We start from the raw sequence: 22,386 nt of genomic DNA on the forward strand, positions 1-22,386 counted from the left end.
GTCTTTTCTAAATGCAACTATTTTTTTTCTTCTTTTTTTGTGCTATGCCATGCTGAATGAAACACCTGCATGGCTGTAGTGCTCCTGAGGTGTGCTTTTGCAGCATTGTGGCTGCTTGTGTGGATGCTGGAGCAGCTGGCAGGGAGAGGACAGGCTGGGGGCGTGTCTGACAGCGATGCGGCTGTCGCTATTGGTGGACAGCTATCCTGGTTACCAACCAACACTGGGCACATGAGAAAACACAGAAAAACTCGCTAATTTCAAAGCTAATGGCTAATAAAGTGCTATTTCACGCAGAGAGTAAGTATTTTGATAATATTTATTTGAACAGGAGTGAAGGTTGCCCAAAAATGTGAGCGCTAGCGCCAGTTTTTGTGATACTTAACGTTGGCTAGAGACATGCTAATGCTAACTAGTTAGCTTTTCAGTTTGTTATTAGCGTCAAAGCTAACTGAGTGTTTGCTAACGTTGTCTCTGGCAGTTACCCCACGAGTTAATTTGTGCGATAAACCGTTAACCCGCAGTGGAACCGGGCATCCGGAGAAACAGCGTCAGCCAGCCGTGTGACATTAATATAGTCCGAAATGATAAGCGAGTTAGCAATTAATGCCACACAAGTCAATGTTGCATTCGTTAACACACATCTGTTAAGGTTAACGAGGCGTCAAGCTGTTCTAAATGGGTGTTAACGAAAACCTGGTTAAAATAAATAAAATAAGCATAGGGTTGGCTTGGAAACGGCGGATATTATGTGTGTGTTCTGCTGAGTCGTCCAGCGGGTGGGGCGACATTTTACACCAACTGTATTCAAGGTAATTGAAGATCATGTCACAAGTAACCTTGGGGTTGTCATCTCTGTGTGCAGTGGCGATGATCAAACTCAACACACATCCCAATGATATTTCTCAAGGATCATCGGCTCTCTCTAAAATCTGGTAGAGGGGTTATGTGAACAGCCATCATCTGCAGCCACCCGATGGATAACGAGGTAAGCAAATATCGCCTTATTCAACGACTCATCTGCTCCGTCAGTACTCGAAACTTCACCATAATCTGTCATCTTTCTCTACATGAGGCATTGTCAGGACGATCTCTAATTATCTGGGCATTGATCGCGACATTGCATGCCATGTTTTACAGCAGCGCCTCAGCTGTCTCTTTGTTTCACTAACAAGTACTCTCTGTTCTTTTCTCCAAATGTATTTCCTTCTCTTCTGACACTGACAGATGCTGTAGCCTAGTTGACTTGTAGAAACTGAGTAAGGGCTTTGTGATTTCTTTGCTCGTCTTGCATGATCGTTCAAATAAAATTGTATGGCATGAGGCTGTAAATGGCTGTGCTATGTGAACAGCTGATGCTCCTTCTAAGACACACTTAGTGTAGCACTGGCAGGGAATCAAGGCCAATATTTAAAGACAGAAGCAGGCACATTTTAATGAGGATGAATGGACTTTCATATGGAGAGGATTGTAGACCCTGCTGTTGGATCCTCAGTATGAGATTTAGATTGATCTGGCAGATGTATGTTTGCAATAAAATGTCTTATAAATTTGGCTTTTGGACAAATGATCATTGTTATCACTCTTTAGTTACATGATGCGTTAAGTGATGGATCACACATCATAGATGTGTGACGTGTTGTTCAGGCAGGAATCTTTGAAAGGGCAACACTTTATGTATTATGCAGAGACACATTATGGTGAGATGTAATGGCTCTTGTTCCAGTCACTTTGTTGTGCTCACACCTAATGAATACAGGGCAGGACCACCTTTTGAAGAAGAGCCTGAATCTGAAAAGGCATGGATTCATAAAATTACCGGAGTTATTCCACTGGCATCTCGGCCCATGCTGACTCAGTAATCTGACTCAATTGATGCATATATTTCAGCCGTGATTTCACTATTCTGCTCCTTCATCTCAAAATTGAAAGTCTACAGCCGTCTAGAGTTAACTAGATATTGTTGTGATCCCGAAAACCTTGATAAAACAAATGCTGTGTTATTATAACATTTTCACAGATGGATGCGCCTGCACTACCAACAATAATAAGATTAGCAACAATGTGAAAGTGATGATAATGTCTTATTATGGGCCTGAATGTGTTCCCGTCACATCTTTAACCTCAGGATGACACTGACTGAAGGTTTTCATCACATTGCATGTGCTGTATTGATGCTTTGTTTACTCATCACCTCAGGAGCAAGCTGTTTGCATACATTTTGTGATGAACAGAATAAAGTGGATATTGATTGTCACCCGTGAATGTGAATGTGAATACCCGTGCAACAGTGAGCTGTATTGTGACAGTCTGTTTTTTTTAAACAGCTGATGTATGCTTTTCTGACTCTGCATTGTGTGTTTTTGTGTGTGTCTGTGTGTATACTCACGCTCGTGTTCTTGAAGGAGAGTAAGACGTGCCAAGGAGACAAGCTTGCCTCGGCTGTGGATGACACTCTGGATGAATATTTAATCGCCCTCCAGCACAAAAACAGGTGAAGTGTGAGCGCAGACTGCTGGGGGAGAGACAGATTGGATTTCACAGAGGAGGTGCACAACTCCTCCATGACTTTCAGTGCCGCCTAATAGGAGCACTGATTGGTTCCTTGCTTTGGGATGCACAGGATTAGTGTGTGAAATGTGGGAAAGCGGAGGTTGGAATGTCTCAAGCCCGCGACAGACGGCTTGCCCTATTTTTATTCATAATTGTCGAGGTTGTCACCTGTTTTCTTTGCTCCTCAGGATCCTAAAGCGCCTTAAAGTCAAAGACCCCAGGGAGATTGAGTTGGAGCAGCTTGAGCAAGGTTTCTCCATTTATCTAAACGGAGCCAATGCTGAAGCCAGAAGGAAGCAACCAAAGACCTCCAACCAAAAGTCTGTCACCTCCTCACCTGCTTGGAGGCCTGCACGTACGGCAGGTATGCAGCTGCTGGACCGAAATAAACCTGCAGACACCCCCACTTATATAAGATCTAATCATTTTTTTAAATGACAATCACATCTGTATTGTGCACGAGGAAATATTCAGTCATTTTTACACTGAAATTGAAGGCGGCAGCTTATATTCTATTCTTGTTGCTCCTGTCATTCCCTGAACCATATGGAACACCAGCTAATAGCCACCACTCCTCAGCTTGTAGTTTGCATGGCATGATCCCACGCCCAGTCCCAGTGAATAAATGATAGTGACAGTTGTAGCTGGCAGCCAGTTTTTCCGTCTTCCTCTATTCGCTGGACCATCTGCGTAAGTGACTGTGCGTTCCGTCTCCTTCAAGGCAGTAGTCTGCTGCAAGCTGCTCATGTTCCCGTCTGTGCTCTTACTCATCTGCAGATGTCTGTAGAAGCGCCCACCAGCTAACTGAAGATAGCCCTAATCTGGAGCAGGCTCACAGGAAGAGGAGCCACACTGCCCCAGGAAAGGTCCAGAGGAAAGAATGGGTGCAGGTTAGAGGCTGCTGAGTGGTTAATATTCAAATCTTTAATTGTGTCGCATCAAAAATAAATATTCTCCCATTAAAGTGCAGCTGTTTATATGTTCCTCTCTTTTCATGTTTACAGGATTCAGTCAGAATTCGAACAGAGGAAGGACTGAGTTTGCTGATCTGCCCAGAAAAGCACTACTCTGAGGATTTTGAGCCCTATGAAAGTGTAAACATGGAGGTAGAGTGAAGACATGACAATGCCTCCTAAGCCTGTGTGTGTGTGGGTGTTTTTTTTCCAGGGGAGGGGCTATGTGTCAGATGCAGCTGTGTGTGCTACTTAGCATCTCTCCATCTCTGCCATTTCCCCTTCACCCAATCACCTTGTTGCATCCAGAGCTCCAGCCCGCGCTCGCCTCGAAGTCCCTGCTCCCAGAGGGACACCTCCAAGGTGTCGCGCTCCTTCAGCTCCAGGCCTGAGAGCCAAGGAGGCCAAGCAAATCAGGAGCACAGTGAGAAGGTTCTCCTCAACCTTGAGGAAGTGAAGGTGAGAGGAAGAAGAAATATGAACGCCGTTTCATTTCATCTTCGCATTGTGAACTGTCTAAATTTGTTTTATGCTCCTGGGTGTTTATTTATGACGGTTTTCAGTGTTAGTCACATAAATCAAGGGAATACTTAAACTGTCTGCATGCATTTTTGATGACCGTGTTTATGGATGCATAAGTAAACGCTGACATTTGTAAACTAGGTCCTGCGTCGGAGCCTGGAGGTTAGCATGCGGCGGAGCAGCCGTGGTTCAGCGGGGGAGGAGTCAGATGAGGAGTGGGTGGAGGAGCAGATTGAGAGGGACGAGAGTACTGAGAGTCTGGACGAACTGGGCCTGCCTCTGTCGTCCTCCAAGTCCTCCTCCAGCCCCCGGCCAAGCGGATCCCACAGCCATCTGGACTCAGCAAACCTCATTGTCCTGGACTTTGGACCCTCATTGAAAGGTAGGCTTTAGTGTCCACGTTCATATGTAAATTTAGTATTGATTTTTAGGGTGAGCCTTAATAGTCTAGAGTGATTTCATCTCCCTCATCCCTAACCCTGCTTCATCAGCAATGACCTATACAGATGGAGAATAGGCGGGTACATTAGCAGTCTGTGCACAGTTCAAGTGGTATACTAGCCAGCCTCTGGGATGCAAAAGGACACTGACACTTTCGTGCCGACAAACTCCCACTAACACATCATGTTTTTGTAATTTTAAAATTTTCCTCATTTTTATCTGTTATTCCAGGTCGTAAGATTGAACGCTCACTGTCTGCAAAAAGGAAAGAATCCATTGACACCTTTATACCTACCAAGCCTATGTTGGTGAAGAGCAAAACATTAGATAGACCACCTTCCAAAGAGAGCTGGGATGGGCAGAGTAAGTCTTCTAAAGTTTTTTGAAATTGCTAAACTGAGATTTATGATAAACAATCTCTGAAATGTAGTATGTATGCAGTAAACAAATGGCATCTTAGCCATTTTGATAGAAAACTCTATTGACCCCCGTTCACTGCCTGTCCACCCCCCACACACTCAGCCCAGGTTGCACAGCAGCTCCGGGAGCATGGAGGAGGAGGAGGCTGTCGGAGATTTGGGCTCTGCATAGTGCTAAGGCATCATCCAGAAGTGTTTCTGTTAAAAGATCTGTTGAAAAGCATGGTGCACGCCTGTTGTTTTAAAGACCTGTGCTTCTTGCTTTAGGGCCGAGGAGTCGAGTAGACAGGCCCCTGTCAGCAGCCAGAAAGGCTTCTCTTGAGGAGCGGGACTCAGAGGAGATGGCATGCAGGGTGCGCCAAGCCATCCAGAGAGAAAACAACCCTGTGCAGAGTCCTGAGCTCTTCAGCCGTAACACGGTCAGCCAACTTTGCATGTCCCACCTCTCCTCAACTTAAACCACTACCACTAACATCCTGTTAACTAGCACTGTATTGAATAGTTCTGAGCTTTGAAGCTTCAATCAGAAGGTGGACAATCTAATTCTTAATAAACATTGTTCTTTTTAAACCCAGGATTTCAGCACAGTTGCATATAGAGATTAGGCAACACTAATATTATTACTATTACACTATTTGTGGAATGAGACTCGAGTGGTGGCTGTGTGTGGCTTGTTTCCCTCTCGTGTGATTCAAACCTTCCCTGTAACTCCAGCTCTAGCTTTCGTCAGATGATGTCATAAAATACAACCCTAACAGACATTCAACGCTTCAGTCAACAACCTCTATAGAAGCTTAAATGTTAAATCAAATGACAATAGTACCAGCTCCCTCCACCCATGACACTACATGTGTGCTTTATGTGGTCTTGATTTTAATACAGTAATAGTGTGCTGGATTTGGCTTACATGTAAACTCTCCCCCTAAAGCGTATGTCCCTCTAACTCTTTAATTTTGCTTCCTTTTTGTCCAGGGCAGGGGACACCAGATGATGAATGGCTTAGTGCGCCACAACAGCCACGACAAGGATGAGAACAGTGTCACTTTGGCCATGCAGAGAATCACCCTCATGGGCCCCGGGTACGCTGACTGAATATGGCTTTTAAACATACTCCTGGTAATCGTGTACATCCTGCAGTGTCGGTATAAACTCAATATTGTTTTATAGAAACTAATACTAACAAAGATATATGGTGTATATACCTCTGACCTTGAAGAATTATTTATCAGTGTTGCTGTGCTCAGCAATCACTCCCCGCTAATAGGATGAAGGTCAGGGACACTAGACAAAGCAGCAGAGCTGAGGGTGTCATCCTTCTGTTCAGGCAACAACAGAAACTGCTTAAAGCCTTGGAGAAACTTGAAGTTGGACCCAGCTACAACATCACCCAGTCTGTCAAAACAGACCATGCCAAGCAGCCGGTGAGTCAGTAACACGTCTCGCGGTTCAGATGGTGTGATCGAGACAGAAGCGTGAATGTTTTGTGTTGTCATTGCAGAGAAGGCACTCCTCAGCAGAGGTCACCCCTGCATTGTATGTTACCATGGAGATCCTGTCAAACTGGGGGAACGCGTTGCAGGTCGGGCTGACTGAGTTGCAGTTTTTCTGCCTTAGAAACAAGAGACTGTACGTGTCACCTCACGACTTAGACATCAGGAACGCAGACTACCCCGGGAATCTGGGGGCGCTTGTCAACGGAAAGGTGAAGGTGAGTCAATGCTGCCTGTCTCAGCATTCTGTTTGAGTGATTTCAGCATCACAAATCTGAATATAGACATCTTAAATTAGTTACAGTGCATGTTTAACCTTCTTTTTAATTGAAACCTATTAGTATTTTTCCAGTTTCATCATATTTTCTTTGGCTAAAATTTAAAATACAATGGGCCTTTCTCACAGCAAACATTTTAACCTGTCTCAACGGCCCATTACACAAAGACTAGTCAGTAAAAACGCCTCGTCCAGCAAAACTATCACTGCCCAACGTGCTTTTCCAAGATATTTTTGTAGCGGCCAGGCCTGTAGTGATGAGCCTGGGTGTGATTACGGCCTTGGCAGGATGGGCTCTGTCGTAAATAAAAACATTAATTATCAGTCTGATCTATTTTATTGCCCAGGTTAGCCATGATGTTAAACAAGCGTGCCCAATAGCAGGATCATGAACCTTGAACACCTAAATAGAATGCAGCCATTATAAATTATATTAATCCCACCCGGACTGTTATTTCACATACAAGTTTAAGGTGGTTCTTATCATTTCTGAATCAATCTCAATATGTCCATGGAAAAAGTATTTGCTGATTTAATCCGTTATCTTTGGTTGACAGACCACCAAAGAGCGCCACATGTGGACGTGCCCGTATCACCCTCCCATCCAGCTCTACTTCATCATCAGGAACACGGAGCGTTCCTCGGATTTTGGAATATCTCGCATCAAAATCTGGAACTACAACAGAAGCCTCAATGTAATTTTTTTATTTTATTTTCATTATGTGCCATTACAGTTTATAAGAAGTTGAATTGTAAGATAACATGTTTTGATTTATCCCTCTCTCCAGATCAGAGATTATTCATTTAGCTGCCCGCAGCACTACAGTAGAGTTCATAAATCCAACATGCTTGTGTGTTGTCAGTGTAATACGGGAGGACTGTATTGGAGTGATTATGTCGGGGTTGTGGCTCTCGTTTAGCAGTGGCTGGCTGAGCTGCCAGTCAGACTGTCCAAATGTGGAACAGCGAGAGATTAGCCCCGGAGGATTAGTGTTAGGGGAAACGTGGGCTTCTGCCTCACCAGCTCACTGCTGCTCATTGAGGGGGTACGAGACCCCATTGTGTCTAGTTTTATGTTACTACACTTATCTAGAATCACTTGATGTCTTGAACCTGGAAGGTAAGGAGCTGCTGGTGGGAGAAATGTTCTGGTGTAATCTAGGTATAAAGTGGTTGACTGTGTGGCGGATTGAGCAGATTTGAGTTGGGCTTTAGCCATTTCTACATGGCAGCCATGTCTTGGCGTCTGTGAGAGCGCTAATTACTGCTAAGTTGGAAAGCTCTTACTGTGCATGAAAGAAATAGATGAATCACCACAAGTTTTTGCTTTTTTGGACTTAATGCATTTGCCGCTTGTGTTGCTTTGAATTAAAATAATTATGCACTCAAATTATTGTTCAGTATTCAAAGACATAGTATGAAATGCTTAATATTTTCACTTGTTACTATTGGATACCACATGAGGCATTATGTCTCAAATTAAATGTGTAGAATTATTTTGCATAGATGTCAGATAGTAAAATCTTAAATTATCTGGGTGCTGAAAGTCAATGATGTGCAAACTGTATGGCCGCAACAACTTATTTTAATGTATCGATTTACCAGCCATTTTTTTTTCTCAATTATTTCATTTATAAAACATTGAAAAAGTCTGAAAAAGTGACGATTTCAAATGGCTTTTTTTGTCCAAAGCCTAAAGACTCTTCATTTACTGTCATAAATAAGGATGAAAAGCAGCCAATCCTCACATTGAAGAAGCTGGAACCAGCAGATGTTTGGTATTTTTACTTGAAAATTAGTTAAAGCAATTCATCTATTATCAAAATAGTTGACGTATTTTCTCTCAGTTGGCCAACCAGTTTATCAGCTCATCGTTGTAGCTCTAGCAAACTGTTGTACATGGTTGTATATTGATTTAAACAGGAGCCTTGTTTTTTTTTTTTGCAGGACCTTGACATTGGTGCGCGGCATATAAAGCTGTACCTCAACAGCACACTGGTGTTTGGGGGTGAGCTGGAGAAGGGCTGTGGCAACCAGGTCTTTGACTACAGCACCACAATCGACCTCCAAGATTTCCAGGTGTCAGACTCCGTGTTCTCCAGTCCCTTGTCATCAGGACACAATTTGCGGGGTGCCAGCCCCCAGCGCCATGAGGACAGGAAGAGTGTGGAGCGACACCACAGTTCGAATCCCCAGCCATTAGACGCAGCAGGCCAGGCCATGATGGAAATGCAGGAGAAATCCCATTCATTGCTCCCCCCCATCACTCCTTCATCCTCTGCTCGTCGCTCCTCCACACAAAGAAACTCTTTTGATCTGTCAGCCTCTGAAGAGCCCCTCTCTCTCAGACAGCAGGTGGAGCAGCTGGCGCCCATGGAACAAACAGTGACCACCCAGCCATCCTCCTCACGGGCAGCCCCCCAGTGGCTGCAGCCCCTCAACAGAGGAGCTCCAGAGGGCTGCGAGGCCAGCAGAGAGAGGCCCCGCTGGCTGGTGCCTCAGCACTCCGCAGAGCCCAAATCTCCAACAGCCTCCTCCTCTTCGATGCTCCCAGAGCTGCCTTGCAACCCGGGCCGAGTGTGTAGGGGGGTGGAGAGGACGGTGAACGGGAGTCAGTGGAAAGCAAACTCTCTGGATATGAGCTGCGACCTGCTGGAGGAGCTCGGTGAGCCAAAGACAGACAGGCCCATCAGCGGGCGCAGGAGCTCGTTCAGAAACACTGCAGTCACCAGCAGGCAGGCAGAGGAGCAGCACCTCATAGCTGCAGCGCTGTCAAATACAGGTAGGAAAGATTACTGCTTCCCATCTTTAAAGTTAGGATGCCACCATTAATTTGTTCTTTATTTGTGCAGGAAGACCTTACAATTTATGATAATTTCTTTGATTTAAAAAAGATGTGTATCCTATCTGTGATGCGATTAAAGTATTTGATTCCTAACAGAGTGTAAGCTTAAAGTGATTCCTGTATGTCTGAGTGAAATATATTTTTTTATTTCAAAGTTTTAAAATTGTGAATCACATTTATGTTAGTCAGGATAATTGTGACACGAAATCTTCATATCGTCCCATGCCTACTTCAGCAGGGTAGTCTATTGGTCCTGTGGTTCATCACTGCCTCCCTTTTTGAAGTGGTTCTCCGTTAATCTGTTTGTTTTGAGACATTAATCACATAGAGCAGGCATTAATGAGGTGTGGGTGCAGCATTATGTGATTATCTGATAATCTTAGACTATATTTTATATAGCAGCTGTGCTTTTCATCCCAGCTGTGGTGCTGTGTAATAATTATCATTCCTCTTGCTGCTGATCGAGTTTTGTCACCATCAAAATGTTCCCTTTGATATTTGATGGGAATCATCATTTCTACAGATGTTTTGTGAACTTAAATATGATTGTGGAAGGGGGCAGGTGTCACCGCATAAAGCTGACTGCCTCTTCCATTATAATCCCTCAGTCTCTCCGACCACAAATAAATAAACAACATGATTTAAGGGGCTGTACGTCAAACAGTAAACCCCAAGGATACTGTGGAAGAGAATTTTTAGTTGAAATGGATCAACTGATGAAATGTATAACTAGACTAGTTATTTTTTTCTTGTATGTCACTTGTGATGCTAAATGTAAAGGCAGTTTACACTACTAAAAGGATGATCTTATTTCCTGTGAACTGCTAGTATTAATAGATCACCTTTGTGTATTCTCCAGAGGAGCCATTGTCACTGGTGAGCAGCAGCAGGAGGCAGTGCACCTCTCTGTCCCAGCTGCACAGCCAACAGGACGACACCCTCATGGAGTCCTGGGACTCCCTCACAAAGTTCAACCAATGCCAACGTGGACGCATCTCCAACATGGGCTTCGAAGGCGACATCTTCGATGAGTTCCTCCAGCGGCAGGGCCGTGGTCCAGCCACAGTCCCAGTCAACTCCACCACAGCACCCAGGAGCCCCCTTTCCTCCTTGAGCACGCAGGGAGGGGCACTGTGTGAAGGCACTGATGATGATCCATCCATGGAGCGGGAGGAGGAGTTTGAGATCCCGGTGCTGCCCCAGGGCCAAAGGCTGGTCATCAACATCCTGTCCACCTGGGGCGACCGCCACTACGTGGGCCTCAACGGCCTGGAGGTGTTCAGCTCCAGCGGAGAGCCCCTACAACCTGCTCACATACGTGCTGATCCCCCAGACATCAACATACTACCCGCATACGGCAAGGATCCACGCGTGGTCACCAACTTGATTGATGGCGCCAATCGTACCCAGGATGACATGCATCTTTGGTTAGCACCCTTTACCCCTGGTCGTAGCCACACCATCTTCCTTGACTTCGGAGCCCCCTACCAGGTGGCCATGATCCGAGTGTGGAACTACAATAAGTCGCGCATTCACTCCTTCCGAGGGGTGAAGGAGGTGGAGATGCTGCTGGATGGGAGGTGCATCTTCAGGGGCGAGATTGCCAAAGCCTCTGGGACCCTGTCTGGAGGTAGCTGAACAGAACAACCTCACAAATTTTACTCCGTTGTGTGTTACTTTTGATACATGTTTCCTTTTTTCTCAATCTGCTGTCACTTCAGGGCTGGACCAATTTGGTGATACTATCCTGTTCACCACTGACGATGAGATCCTGGAGGCCATGTCTCGCTATGATGAAACCTTCCTCGGTGAAGGCGAGGGTCCTGAGGGCATGGTTCACGAGGAGGAGCTGCAGAGACCGCGCACTGCTGATGGAGAGGGAGAGGAAAGACCCTTCACCCAGGCCGGTTTCCGAGAGGAAGACCTCAAAGTAATTACATTCACTGGCTACCTTTATTTTTTAGAATTGATTTTAAAGTCCTTTACTTACCTATGAAGCCTTACGCAATCCTGCACCTTCATATATCAGCAACGTTCTCTCATTTTATGTCCCATCATGAACTCTCAGATCTTCCTCTGCCTTTCTGACTGAAGTTTATCCATTCATGTCTATAAAAAAATGTGTTCTCTAAATAGTTTTGTTATTCTGGTGATCAAAAATCTTCACTTGAAGCTTGAATCTGAGGTTTTTCTGGAAATAGGTTTTTAATAAATAATTAATATAGCAAAGCCTGATCAACCCAGATCATTTTTTTAGGCTAAAATTAACAACCTCAGCTTCAAAGTGTGGATACAGGCACGTAGGATAGTGTCCTCGTTCATCCCTGTTTATAAGCACACTATCAAGAGGACAGGGTAAAGCAATAAAGGTTTTATGGTGTTCATATGTTGTTCTAGCTGAAACTCCATCTCAACCCCACTGTGAGCCAGTCTGAAGAGAACATGGAGCTCACTCCTGGGATGTACACTGGAAAGTGTGAGTAGACCATCAACATCCTCTCCTCGCATGTTCAGTTCTCTTTTTTGCTGCTTGGATACTTAAAATTAGTGACTGCTTCCACTCCTACAGGCCTTAGACTAGAGCTGGTGATGACGTGGGGTGACTCCCACTATATGGGCCTGACAGGATTGGAGGTGGTGGGGAAGGATGGAGAGAGTTTGCCTTTAGTCCTCAGTATGATGGCTGCCTACCCCAGAGACCTCAACGACCTGCCCGAGTACGGACACGATCTGTGCACACTCGATAAGTACGCCGGACAGCATATGTGACATTTGACAGTCTTTTACTCTTGTTTTTATTTTCACAACAGTCGATATAAAATAACCTTATTTTTTGTGAATATTACATCTCCTTTTAATGGGTTTCCTTACTTCGCTTGCCTCTTTACTCTCAGTACCCTGCTCTAAAGAAAAGTAATATCACAATCCATACTTGGAACAGATCGTTGTTTCGTTTGGTGCAGTCATCAGGGTCTGTTGTCTTTACCCAGACTTATAGATGGCAACAACATCACCACTGATGACCAGCACATGTGGCTGATCCCTTTCTCCTATGGAGAGCTTCACACCTTGAATGTGACGTTCAACAAGGCCCAGACCATTGCTGGACTCCGTATCTGGAACTACAACAAGTCTCCTGAGGACTCTTATAGAGGGGTGAGACACTTTTCAGTAGCAGTAAGCTATGAAACAATTAGATATGATACATCTTTACATTTAACAGTACAGGTTTATCAACAAAAACACACAAATCTCATCTACATCTTCGATCCAGGTGAAGCTGATCCATGTGTTCGTGGACGATGTTGCCATCTCCCCATCGGAGGGATTCCTTATCAGGAAAGGACCGGGCAACTGTCACTTCGATTTTGCCCAGGAGCTCCTCTTCATAGACTTCCTCCAGACGCCCACCGAAAACAAGAGTGCAGAGGACTACCACAAGTAGGCGCCAGAAAATTTCATAAGCACAAGCTGTTATTTCATGAGAAAGTTTGAAAACTGCAATTCCTCATTTATAATGTTGTTTGTAATTCAGAGGAAGCTCGAAGAGACAGGAACAGGCCAGCATGGACTATGAAGCTCCCATCATGCCTTGTGGATGTATCCTTCTGACATGAACATGTGGGCAGTTGTGTTTATCCCCGCTGTGTGTGTTGTCTGTTGAAACAGGCAATATTAAGGCTGCAGCAATTCTTTAGTGTTTTATCAATCCAATTACTGATTTTAATGAAAAATGCACAACACAATTTCACAGAGCCCAATTTTACCATCTTCAGATTGTTTGTCTGACCCGGATAGATTTGATTTTTAAATACCTATTAATCATTTTTAAATGTATATCATGCCAAAAGTGGGGACAGTCTGCCTGAACACACATCTTGTTTGCTATCATGAATTCATGTCAAATTAATGATCTGTTCTGGTGTTTTTAAAGATGAGGAGGGCTGTGCTAGAAGGGTTGGATAAAGTGTACTGTATTGTGAATAGGAAGGGGCTTTGACTACAGCCCAGGTCTGATGTGCGGCGTACACAGTGTTTATTCCTTGACCTTCATCCGTCAGTCATCTTTCAGCTGCAGCTGCTAACAACCTGGGGAGACCCGTACTACATCGGCCTCAATGGCCTCGAATTTTATGACCAGAACCACGAGAAGATCAGTCTCAGCGACAACAGTATCCTTCCTTCACTCACTTAAACTCAAGATAGAATCTATCTTTATAATCTTATCACTCCTGTGCAGTTAATCATTTATGTATATATTCTGATTATTCTCCCCTTTGTCTCTTATCCTGGGTTATGAATATTGAAACCTTCTCTAACACCATGAAGTATTTGTAGAAGTAGGGTCAGTCATTGCCAACAAATAAGTCGCAGTAAAATGGCTTTACTTCAATGAGGGACCGAAGAGGAGACACATTAAAAGTCAAACAACCTTGAGAAGTCCTCACTCCTACACAATCGGTCCTATTTTTAGACCATATCCAGACAGGATGCACACAGTAGATAATTGACCCAGGTGCTAAATTAGCAAGAGCTGTTGGAGGAGTATGTGTAGGTGTAAATTAGTGTCTGTTCCTCAACATTATGTCAATCAGACATCGCTGCATTTCCAGACAGCGTTAATGTCCTGGACAGCGTGAGTGGTGATGTGAGGACTCCTGATAAATTAATAGATGGAGTCAACAGCACCCACGACGGAAGACATATGTGGTTAGCCCCGGTGCTCCCTGGACTGGTGAGGATGAGAGAGGGTGAAATTCGGTCAACATTCAGAAGGGAGTACATTTGTTTAAGTGTACTGATTTTTTTTCCCCCGTAGGTGAACCGCGTGTACGTCATCTTTGATCAGCCAGTGACTGTTTCCATGATCAAACTGTGGAACTACTCAAAGACACCACAGAGAGGAGTGAAGGAGTTTGGGGTAAGCATCTCTATCTGCTGTGAGCCGTTTTGTTCAACACTCTGACTTTAAACTCTAATCTATTTGTCTGTGTGTGTGTGTGTGTGTGTGTGTGTGTGTGTGTGTGTGTGTGTGTGTGTGTGTGTGTGTTCAGCTGCTGGTGGACGACCTCCTGGTGTACAACGGCATCTTGGACAGTGTAAGCCACGTGGCCAGAGGCATTCTGCCCACCTGCGATCCAGTGGTGCCCTACCACACCATCCTGTTCACAGACAACGCCTACATCGCACACCGGGAGAGGAACACAGTCATCAGGTAACTGGGTTTTTAGGATGCAGATTTAGACAATTCAGAGTCTAAAAACTGAGAAACTAATGGATTGAGGAGGTTACATTCGACCGCAATGTCCCAAAATCGGTGAGTTGTTTTGAACAGAGATGTACTCTTCTCCACCTCAGCCCCCGTGGCAGAAGACACCACCAACAGTGAGTAACAGAGCCCCTGAAAGCCCCGTGTCAGCACCCCCCTGTGGTCAATCCCTGTATTGAAGATTCCTCCAGTGACCTCAAATGTCCCCCAGCCATCCCACACCCTCCTTACCACACGCCTGACTTGTGATGCCTCCTCTCTCCCCCTTCTCTCTCCTTCCTTACCTCTCCAGCCCCATTGTTGGTCTCAAGGCCTGGACCTGCTGGCTTCAAGCTTTGTTATCAGTCAGCCGTCCATTTTATGTTGTTCCCCGATCGCAGTTTTCCTCAAATGCAGTGAGTTCACCTGTTGTTGTTGTTGTGTCTTCATTCATTCTTTTGCAGTAATTACGTTGAGGATCAGGATGTGAAGATGACCAATGAGAATCAGATCGTGCATCACAACAAGAAGAAGCAGACAGCCGATCCCGGTGAGTCAGGGAAACAACCAGAGGGAATCCAACATGATCACGAATTTTAAACAGAAGTGTATTTTCTTCACTGGGGGAGTCTGGAATTTCCTCAAGGTTCATATTTATGTGTACCTACAGACACCCAGAGTCTGCTAACATAAGTATGCCAAGTGTGAAGGACAGTGGGTGAAGTTATACATTCTTATGAGACGGAATCAAACATGATCACATATTTCTCCCACACAACATGACATTTGTGGCTTTTTTAACACACGTCAGTTTGAAACTGCCATGCATCAGTCAGTTGATGGGGTCTTTTCTTTTTTTTGGGCAAAGACCCAATCCAAGTTTTGAAGAAATCCTCTCAGTAGTTTTTGTGTAATCCTGCTGACAAACCAACCAGCAAACAAACAAAACCTCCATGGCAAAGGTCATGAAATATGGAGTATATGGGGTGCAAGGAACAATTATTTCCATTTTAGCTTAATATACAGTTATTTGGTCTATTAAATCCCAAAGATATTCAGTTAACTGTCATAGAGGAGTAAAGAAACCAGAAAATATTTACATTTAAGAAGCTGGAATGACTTTCTTTTCCTCTTCTACAATGACTCAAAACCCTTTAATCGATTATTAGAATATTTGGTGATTAAGTTAATATTTGATACCTAATCGATTAATCATTGCAGCTCAAATTAAGTCCAGTTTTAATGCACTAATTTCTTACCTTAATTCTTTTGCCTAATTGCAGCTCTTCGGCCCAAAACCTGCATGACTGATGGCGGGAAGCACGGAAAGAGGAGATACTGACAGACAGATGATGACAGCCGTGGATGCAGTGCTCATACAGTGAGAGCACAACAGAAAGCGAGGGACCGTGGCTGACTTTTAAATACCACTTTTTGGTGGGTGACTTTTGAAAAATCTCCCCAGAGCAGAGCCACCCAGCCGCGGTCTACACTGAAGAGGACAGAGTTACACGGGAAACGATGGCTTTCACACACACACACATACACGTACACACACAGGATTCCACTTTATGGTTGGATTACTCCCCTTTCCCCTTGCTGTGAAAACGCGCCCACCCAGATCCATATTATCCTGAACACGTACTGTAAGGTTGCCCCGGTTGTCCCCACACGCAGTGCCAGGATAAACCTGTGAGGCTGTATTTTTATCAGCCCTATTATTGTGCCTATTACTCAACACTATATCTGTGGCTGCTATTGTGACTTTGTGCTGCATATTTAAATGCTGCTTGTGGCTTGTAAATACTAACAAAAAAAAAAAAAAAAAAGCCACATGAATACACTCTCACACCAGGATGTGGCCATTGCTACATTTATTAACTAATTTTCTCTACTGATGAGCCTAGACAGTCAGCTGACTGACACCCCCACCAGTGCACCAACGAGTCGTAATGCTATGCAGACACTGATTTATATCAAATAATAATTTATATCTGTTGGCTGATATATATTCAAAGCCTGGTGGTTTTACATGGGAAGGTGCTTTCAGAGAGGTTTTCACTTTTGGAAGATTTATATCGATGGCTCAAGTGGAACACTGGTATGGTGGACAGAAACTGCCAAAATAAATCAATGAATGACTCAACAAATACATTAATATGCTATTAAATGAACAAAAATAAGTAAAATAAATAAATAAATATAGGCATTAATTTGTAAAATGGGACATGAATTGGTATTTGTTTTTAATTTGTTTCTCTATTTGTTTACCTTTGTATTTATGTATGAATTTACTTTACTTTCCTGTGTAATTGTCCATCTTTTTTATTTATTATTAAATGTATCTTTTTTATTCATATATTTGTTTATGTATTATTTTCCCTTCGCATTTTTCGCCCCATTTCTTTACAGAGTTATGTATTTCCTCCTTGAACTGGGGGGGGGGCTGTCCTATGTCATAGGATTAACTTTTCACTTATTGATTTATCCTGTATCGGAATGCACAGACCAGCTATTGCTCCCACTGTAGACGGTCTCAAGCTCACAGAAAAATGACTTAATCAATAAATGAAGTGGAAAATTAAACGGGGAAGTAATTATATTATTAATACAAAGGTGAATAAATACAAATATTGATTTATGTCACATTTAAAAATTGATGCCTACACATTTCCTCTATTTTTCTGTGCATTTAATGGCATCTTTATTTAATTATTGAGTCATTTATTGTTTTATTTATTTTGGCAGTTACGGTCCTCCATATATTTTGAGTTAAAATAACAGCACAGTAGTCAGACTTTTGTACATTTCAACTTGGATGAAATGGAAAAATTGAAGCTTCACACTCCACACTTGAACCTTCATATATTTGGCTTCACAAAATTAGGTCTGTATATTTTTTCTGTATAGCACCAGGAAGGAAAAAAAACTTGTCCAATCCAAGTGACCTTTTATCGAAGTTGCTATAGAAGGTAGACTGTTTTGGAGGCAACCATTTCTCGAGCCACGTTTTAGTAATTTGTTTGGAAGTAGAAAAAATAAATAAATAAATACATTTGCCAGTTTAGATGTTGAGTAGATTCAGTAACAGGCAACTTCTAAATATGCAAATACTATAACTTTACCTCAAATTGAGACAAATGATCTTTAAAAAGGGATTTATCTGATTCTACCTTCACTATAATATTTAGTAGTTGGTGTCGTTTTCTTCACTCATTCAATATTTACTGTACTAACTTGTTGCATGGGAAGTCTCTCCAGCGCTAGCTGCTGTTATCATCCTTAAATGTTAGATACTTTTGTTTGGAGAAGTTTTTAATGCTTCATCGAGCCCCAGTATATAAACTATCTCACACTCCTTACTCAGGAGTAAATGTATATGAAATGCAGTTTTATGTATTTAATTTCAGTGCGTCCGACAGCAACAATAGTCACCACTCTGTATCTCAGTCCTGCTCTGTCGGGTGGTGGCCATTATTGTATGTGTGACATTTAGTGTTTTTAAATATTTAATTATTTTTCTAATCTTGATTAAATATGTATATTTGATGTAGGTTTATTTGAATGAATAAAAATGCTCAAAATCTATTAGTTGACATTTGTAGTCCTTTTTTTTTTTTTTTTTTTTTTTTAAAGACTGTCAGCATGAAAGCATGACGGGCCCCCGAGGAGCTGCTCAACAGATAAACATATGGGTGAGTGACCTGATCTTCACTTTGTACTACTGGCCTGTATATTTAGATTTACATGGCCTCATTTGACAGTGCTTATGAACACCGTGAAGAGAAAGAAAACAGGGACAACCAAGATACTTAAATATATCCTGAGACACTTTAATGCAGATTCTACATTTCATCACATTTATAAGGAATGACCAGTCGTTTACAGAGTGCTCCTAGGACGGAGCATCAGCACTGGAAAAGGTGGTGATGGAGCCGCGTGGTCCTCCACCACTACAACAAACATTCAGCTAAAGAGATTACAGCTTTTGAGATGGCATCGTTAGATCTTTCCGGGAAAGGTTCCCTCTTCTCTTTGGTCGTCCCATTTCTGGATCTAAAGGGGGACGAAACCAGAGGGAAAAGTATTTTTAAGGACATGAAGCGAGACGTGTTCTTACTGGGTGGAGAATCTCAAATGTCTAAATTTGGCCTCAACTCTTGATGTTGTTTTGATTCTCAAGGAGCACAGACTCAAAGGAATGTGAGGAACTATAAAGTTGTTTGACCCCGGCTAAAACAAACTGAGCCCACACAGGGGAGAGTACCAAACATGTGTAGTCTCCCTGTTACAACTTGAGTCTTTAGAACAAAACAGAAGTTGAGATGTGAAAAATTTAATTTACCCAGGAAATGGGGCAGAGGGATTTGTAGACCCTTTTGTACCAGTCACATGGGGCCGTGTCCACTCCCTTAGCATCCAGAGCTTTCTGGCAGCGGTGATAGTCTATTAATAGAGAAACAATAACAACAATGAATATTATAAAAAGCACATGGCCTCGATCCAGGTTCAAGGCGAATGTCAGTGATCCCCCCCCCCAGAAACCACTGGATATATTTAACTGATTACTAGTAAGAAAAGTGTTTGTATCTTCATTAAGAAAGCTGAGAAGTGTGCCGATCCACAGCTGACTGCTTTGACCTTGACCCGCTTGCAGGCTCACCCAGGTAGTTGGACCAGCAGTTCCTGGTCTGGTTCTGGTTGGGGAATCTGGCGTCGAAGGGGGCAGTGCGATACTTCTCAAGTTTGGCCTGAATGTCCTCAGCCATCTTCACGTCTGTGGAGACGACACGATCAATGGACATTTTATTCAGGATGCAGGCGGGCGGAAAGGAAAACACTTTCAAATACATTAAAACCCCCTTCATGTGTCAGATGGATCAACGCACCTATAGCTGCGTCCTGTACACTGTGCCTCATGTACTGACTCATACGAGACGCGCACCGACTGCAGCCTCAGCCGAGGACTATTTTTGGGGATATTTCGGGGTGCTGCATGCGGCACCTTCAAGATGTTTCTAGAAATTGCAGCATTTTTCACCGAGTTCTCCTCCCACGGAGCGGTATCACCGCACCAAACGCGACATATCACCTGTCGACTATCTCAAAAGGCTCCTCATGAGAGGTATCATGTCCGAGAACGCTTGAATCCAATACGTGTCGAAGGATATTGGCAGGCAGCTTATCAATATCCTCGTCTGCCGGGCCTGCTCGAGCATTTCCTCCCAACATAACCCAGTTTCTCTTTCTTTTTCACACATACACGATAGACTCGGCCAGCCGAGGTGATTAAATGCTTTTGCTTTTAAAGTGAATTACAGTTTGAGATAATGGGTTAAAGTAATCCACCAGCGCGGCTCACACTCGAGTCATTTTTCAGACGGAAGCTGAGCTCTGTCTCTCTTAAAATTATTATTTTTTTTAAATTGATAACTAATCCCTCGCAGTGCGGTTAAAACACACGCGTGTGAGAGAGAAACGGCTTGAAGGAATAATTTAATGAATCAATAATAAAAAAACTTGCAGGTTTAACGTTACCTTCAGTGGCAGTCAGCTGGCTCGAGCTCAAAGTGACTTTTGCGCGGGGCGGTGAGTCTCTCTCCACTGATAAGCAGCGTGCGCCACACGCGCGCGCTCCAGCGCGGAGATGTTGCCGTGCAGTGCGATCACGGCGGTATGGCGGCCGCAGGTCACATTGAGATGACAGGCGCACGTACTGTATATGTGTGTGCAGGTGTGCGTGTGTGTGTGTGTGAGAGAGAGAAAGAGTGATATGAAGGCTCAGGTGATGTGGAAGTTAAATAAAACTCCAGATGATCGAGCGTGTCTTTGTTTTAAGATCATGTCCCATACAGATGTGAACTTTTCCCCCGCGTGCGGAAGTATTCCGCCTGTTACTCATTTACAGATGTTTAGTTTGAGGTTGTTTGTTTGTTTTCTCTGTTTTAAGGTATTTCATGTGAGTTTTGTGTGTTTGTGCTCCACATGTCGTTCTTTTTTTTTTTTTTACTCCAGATCGAAAACTCTGTCTAGGAATCGCAGCTGGTCCGGTCATGTGAGGACGCGGAGGTGATTCTTGTGTGAGTCACGTCGGAGAGCGCAGGCCTTATCAGCGCGGCTGCTCCCAGATAGTATGGCATTTGTCAAGCTGAATAACAGGTCAGGACTGATTGTAGTAGTGGTAAAAATCTGCTCTACATGAGTCCGCTCTTTTCCGATCAGGTGCTCCATCCTGTATCCTCATCCTGACCCCGCAGCGTCCTGCTTCCGCACCTCCCCCTCCAGACACGTCTCCGCGCCTGTTTTTCCTGTCGTGCAACGTTTTCTCAAAACGCCAGGTACGCCGGGCTTCCTGTTCCATGCTCCGGTTATTTCCCTACAAGGAGCGACTTTCCTTTCCCGTCGTTATTTCAGGAGGGCAGGGCCCGGTGGCGGCTGTGCGTCATGGTGACCAAACAACGCGCGGTAATGATTGAGGTAGTAAAGTGTATAGCCCTGTGTGTGTGTGTGTGTGTGTGTGTGTGGGATACGTGACTGGAGTCGATACATCCATGGACAGACGGGACACAGTGCGCATGGCTGCGTTGTTGTGTTGCAATGCATTAAACTAGTGTCTCCAGTCCAACACAAGAGGGCAGCAAAGACTTGACTTCGTGTTACTGATTAACACGTTTCTCTGAATACGTGAGATGACTGCGCAGGATTTCACTGCCTGATGCAACATTTTGAAAGCAACACAAACTGGAGTAAAGATAGTTGATTGTTGAGTCTCGTTCACATATTGTCAAATACCAATGCTTTGGGTAAATGGTTCAGGTCCATGCAGTGGCGGTTCTAGACCTGTTTTAATAGGGGGGCCAGGTTGGGGCCGGCTTATTTGTTAGGGGGCACATACAACCCGGAAAAAAAAGATAAATCCCTCATTCAGACAAAACAGTGTTTACAATTTCAGCAAATTTGATTGGGTAGTAAACTGCTGAGACACTTTATTTCTGCAGATCCCTTCCAAACCACATCATTGCAAGAAATCTGTCATTGTATTATTGATGCAGACTCCCTGTCGGGGGGGCCACAGGGGGGGTCCAGACTCAGAGTTATGGGGGCACTGGCCTCTGTTGGCCCCCCCCTAGAACCGACCCTGGGTCCATGTCAAAGAACCGGTCTGGTATTTTATTTGGGCGCGAGACTGGCGTACCTCGCCACTCGCCCATGGTTACCTTGGATCAACTCAAGTGTCCCGCAGCCCTGTGAAGCATAAGTGGTTTCAAATGATGGATAATGGATCGAAAGAGACTCAACAATCAGCTGTCTTGCTGCAGAAAGTTACAAAGTGATGGGACAAAAAAAAAAAAATCAAAATATTCCATTGGTCAGCTGTTTTGAAAATGAGGTGACTAGATTGTAAATCAAACGCAAGTTATTAAAGCGTTCAATATCCGATGAATCATCAGTTCATCTCTTTTGTTTCCTCAGTTTTAAGACACTTACGCTTTTAAGAAAATTATGAGAAAAACATCCAAATTCAATGTTGTGTCTGCCTTAACAACAGCGTTGATGTGTAACGAGCTATATGTAATTTAACTTGTAGTTTAACTGTATCTTGCAGTAGCATGTAAAATCTAACAGACCTTGCTTAAA

At 43.8% G+C, this 22,386-nt stretch overlaps 2 protein-coding genes across 5 annotated transcripts; one reads left to right on the top strand and one right to left on the bottom strand.

The window, feature by feature from the left end:
* Positions 1–149: 149 nt before the first annotated feature.
* On the top strand, positions 150–18,336 carry katnip (katanin interacting protein). 3 transcript variants are annotated; one of them, XM_030400203.1, is made up of 29 exons: positions 150–300; positions 866–988; positions 2,406–2,494; positions 2,742–2,917; positions 3,331–3,443; positions 3,558–3,659; positions 3,816–3,965; positions 4,170–4,410; positions 4,701–4,832; positions 5,156–5,307; positions 5,861–5,967; positions 6,213–6,309; positions 6,387–6,596; positions 7,213–7,350; positions 8,603–9,437; positions 10,360–11,130; positions 11,222–11,430; positions 11,898–11,976; positions 12,070–12,247; positions 12,491–12,656; positions 12,775–12,941; positions 13,036–13,100; positions 13,562–13,672; positions 14,096–14,235; positions 14,320–14,421; positions 14,555–14,715; positions 14,859–14,885; positions 15,213–15,298; positions 16,032–18,336. In XM_030400203.1, the coding sequence occupies exons 2-29, from the start codon at positions 977–979 to the stop codon at positions 16,088–16,090; spliced, it is 4,875 nt and encodes a 1,624-aa protein (XP_030256063.1). In that variant the 5' UTR covers positions 150–300; positions 866–976; the 3' UTR covers positions 16,091–18,336. The 3 variants fall into 3 exon arrangements, with proteins under 3 accessions (XP_030256063.1, XP_030256065.1, XP_030256064.1); XM_030400204.1 differs by lacking the exon at positions 150–300 and adding an exon at positions 452–779; XM_030400205.1 differs by lacking the exon at positions 14,859–14,885.
* A 221-nt stretch (positions 18,337–18,557) lies between these two features.
* On the bottom strand, positions 18,558–20,540 carry cox6b1 (cytochrome c oxidase subunit 6B1). 2 transcript variants are annotated; one of them, XM_030400208.1, is made up of 4 exons: positions 20,287–20,540; positions 19,412–19,525; positions 19,094–19,194; positions 18,558–18,804 (listed from the first exon to the last, which is right to left on the bottom strand). In XM_030400208.1, exons 2-4 carry the CDS (start codon positions 19,515–19,517, stop codon positions 18,751–18,753), a joined length of 261 nt encoding a protein of 86 aa, XP_030256068.1. In that variant the 5' UTR covers positions 19,518–19,525; positions 20,287–20,540; the 3' UTR covers positions 18,558–18,750. The 2 variants fall into 2 exon arrangements, with proteins under 2 accessions (XP_030256068.1, XP_030256067.1); XM_030400207.1 differs by lacking the exon at positions 20,287–20,540 and having other exon boundaries at positions 19,412–19,631.
* Positions 20,541–22,386: the final 1,846 nt, after the last annotated feature.

This window comes from Sparus aurata, chromosome 20 (assembly GCF_900880675.1).
Source record: "Sparus aurata chromosome 20, fSpaAur1.1, whole genome shotgun sequence".
Lineage (NCBI taxonomy): Eukaryota > Metazoa > Chordata > Actinopteri > Spariformes > Sparidae > Sparus > Sparus aurata.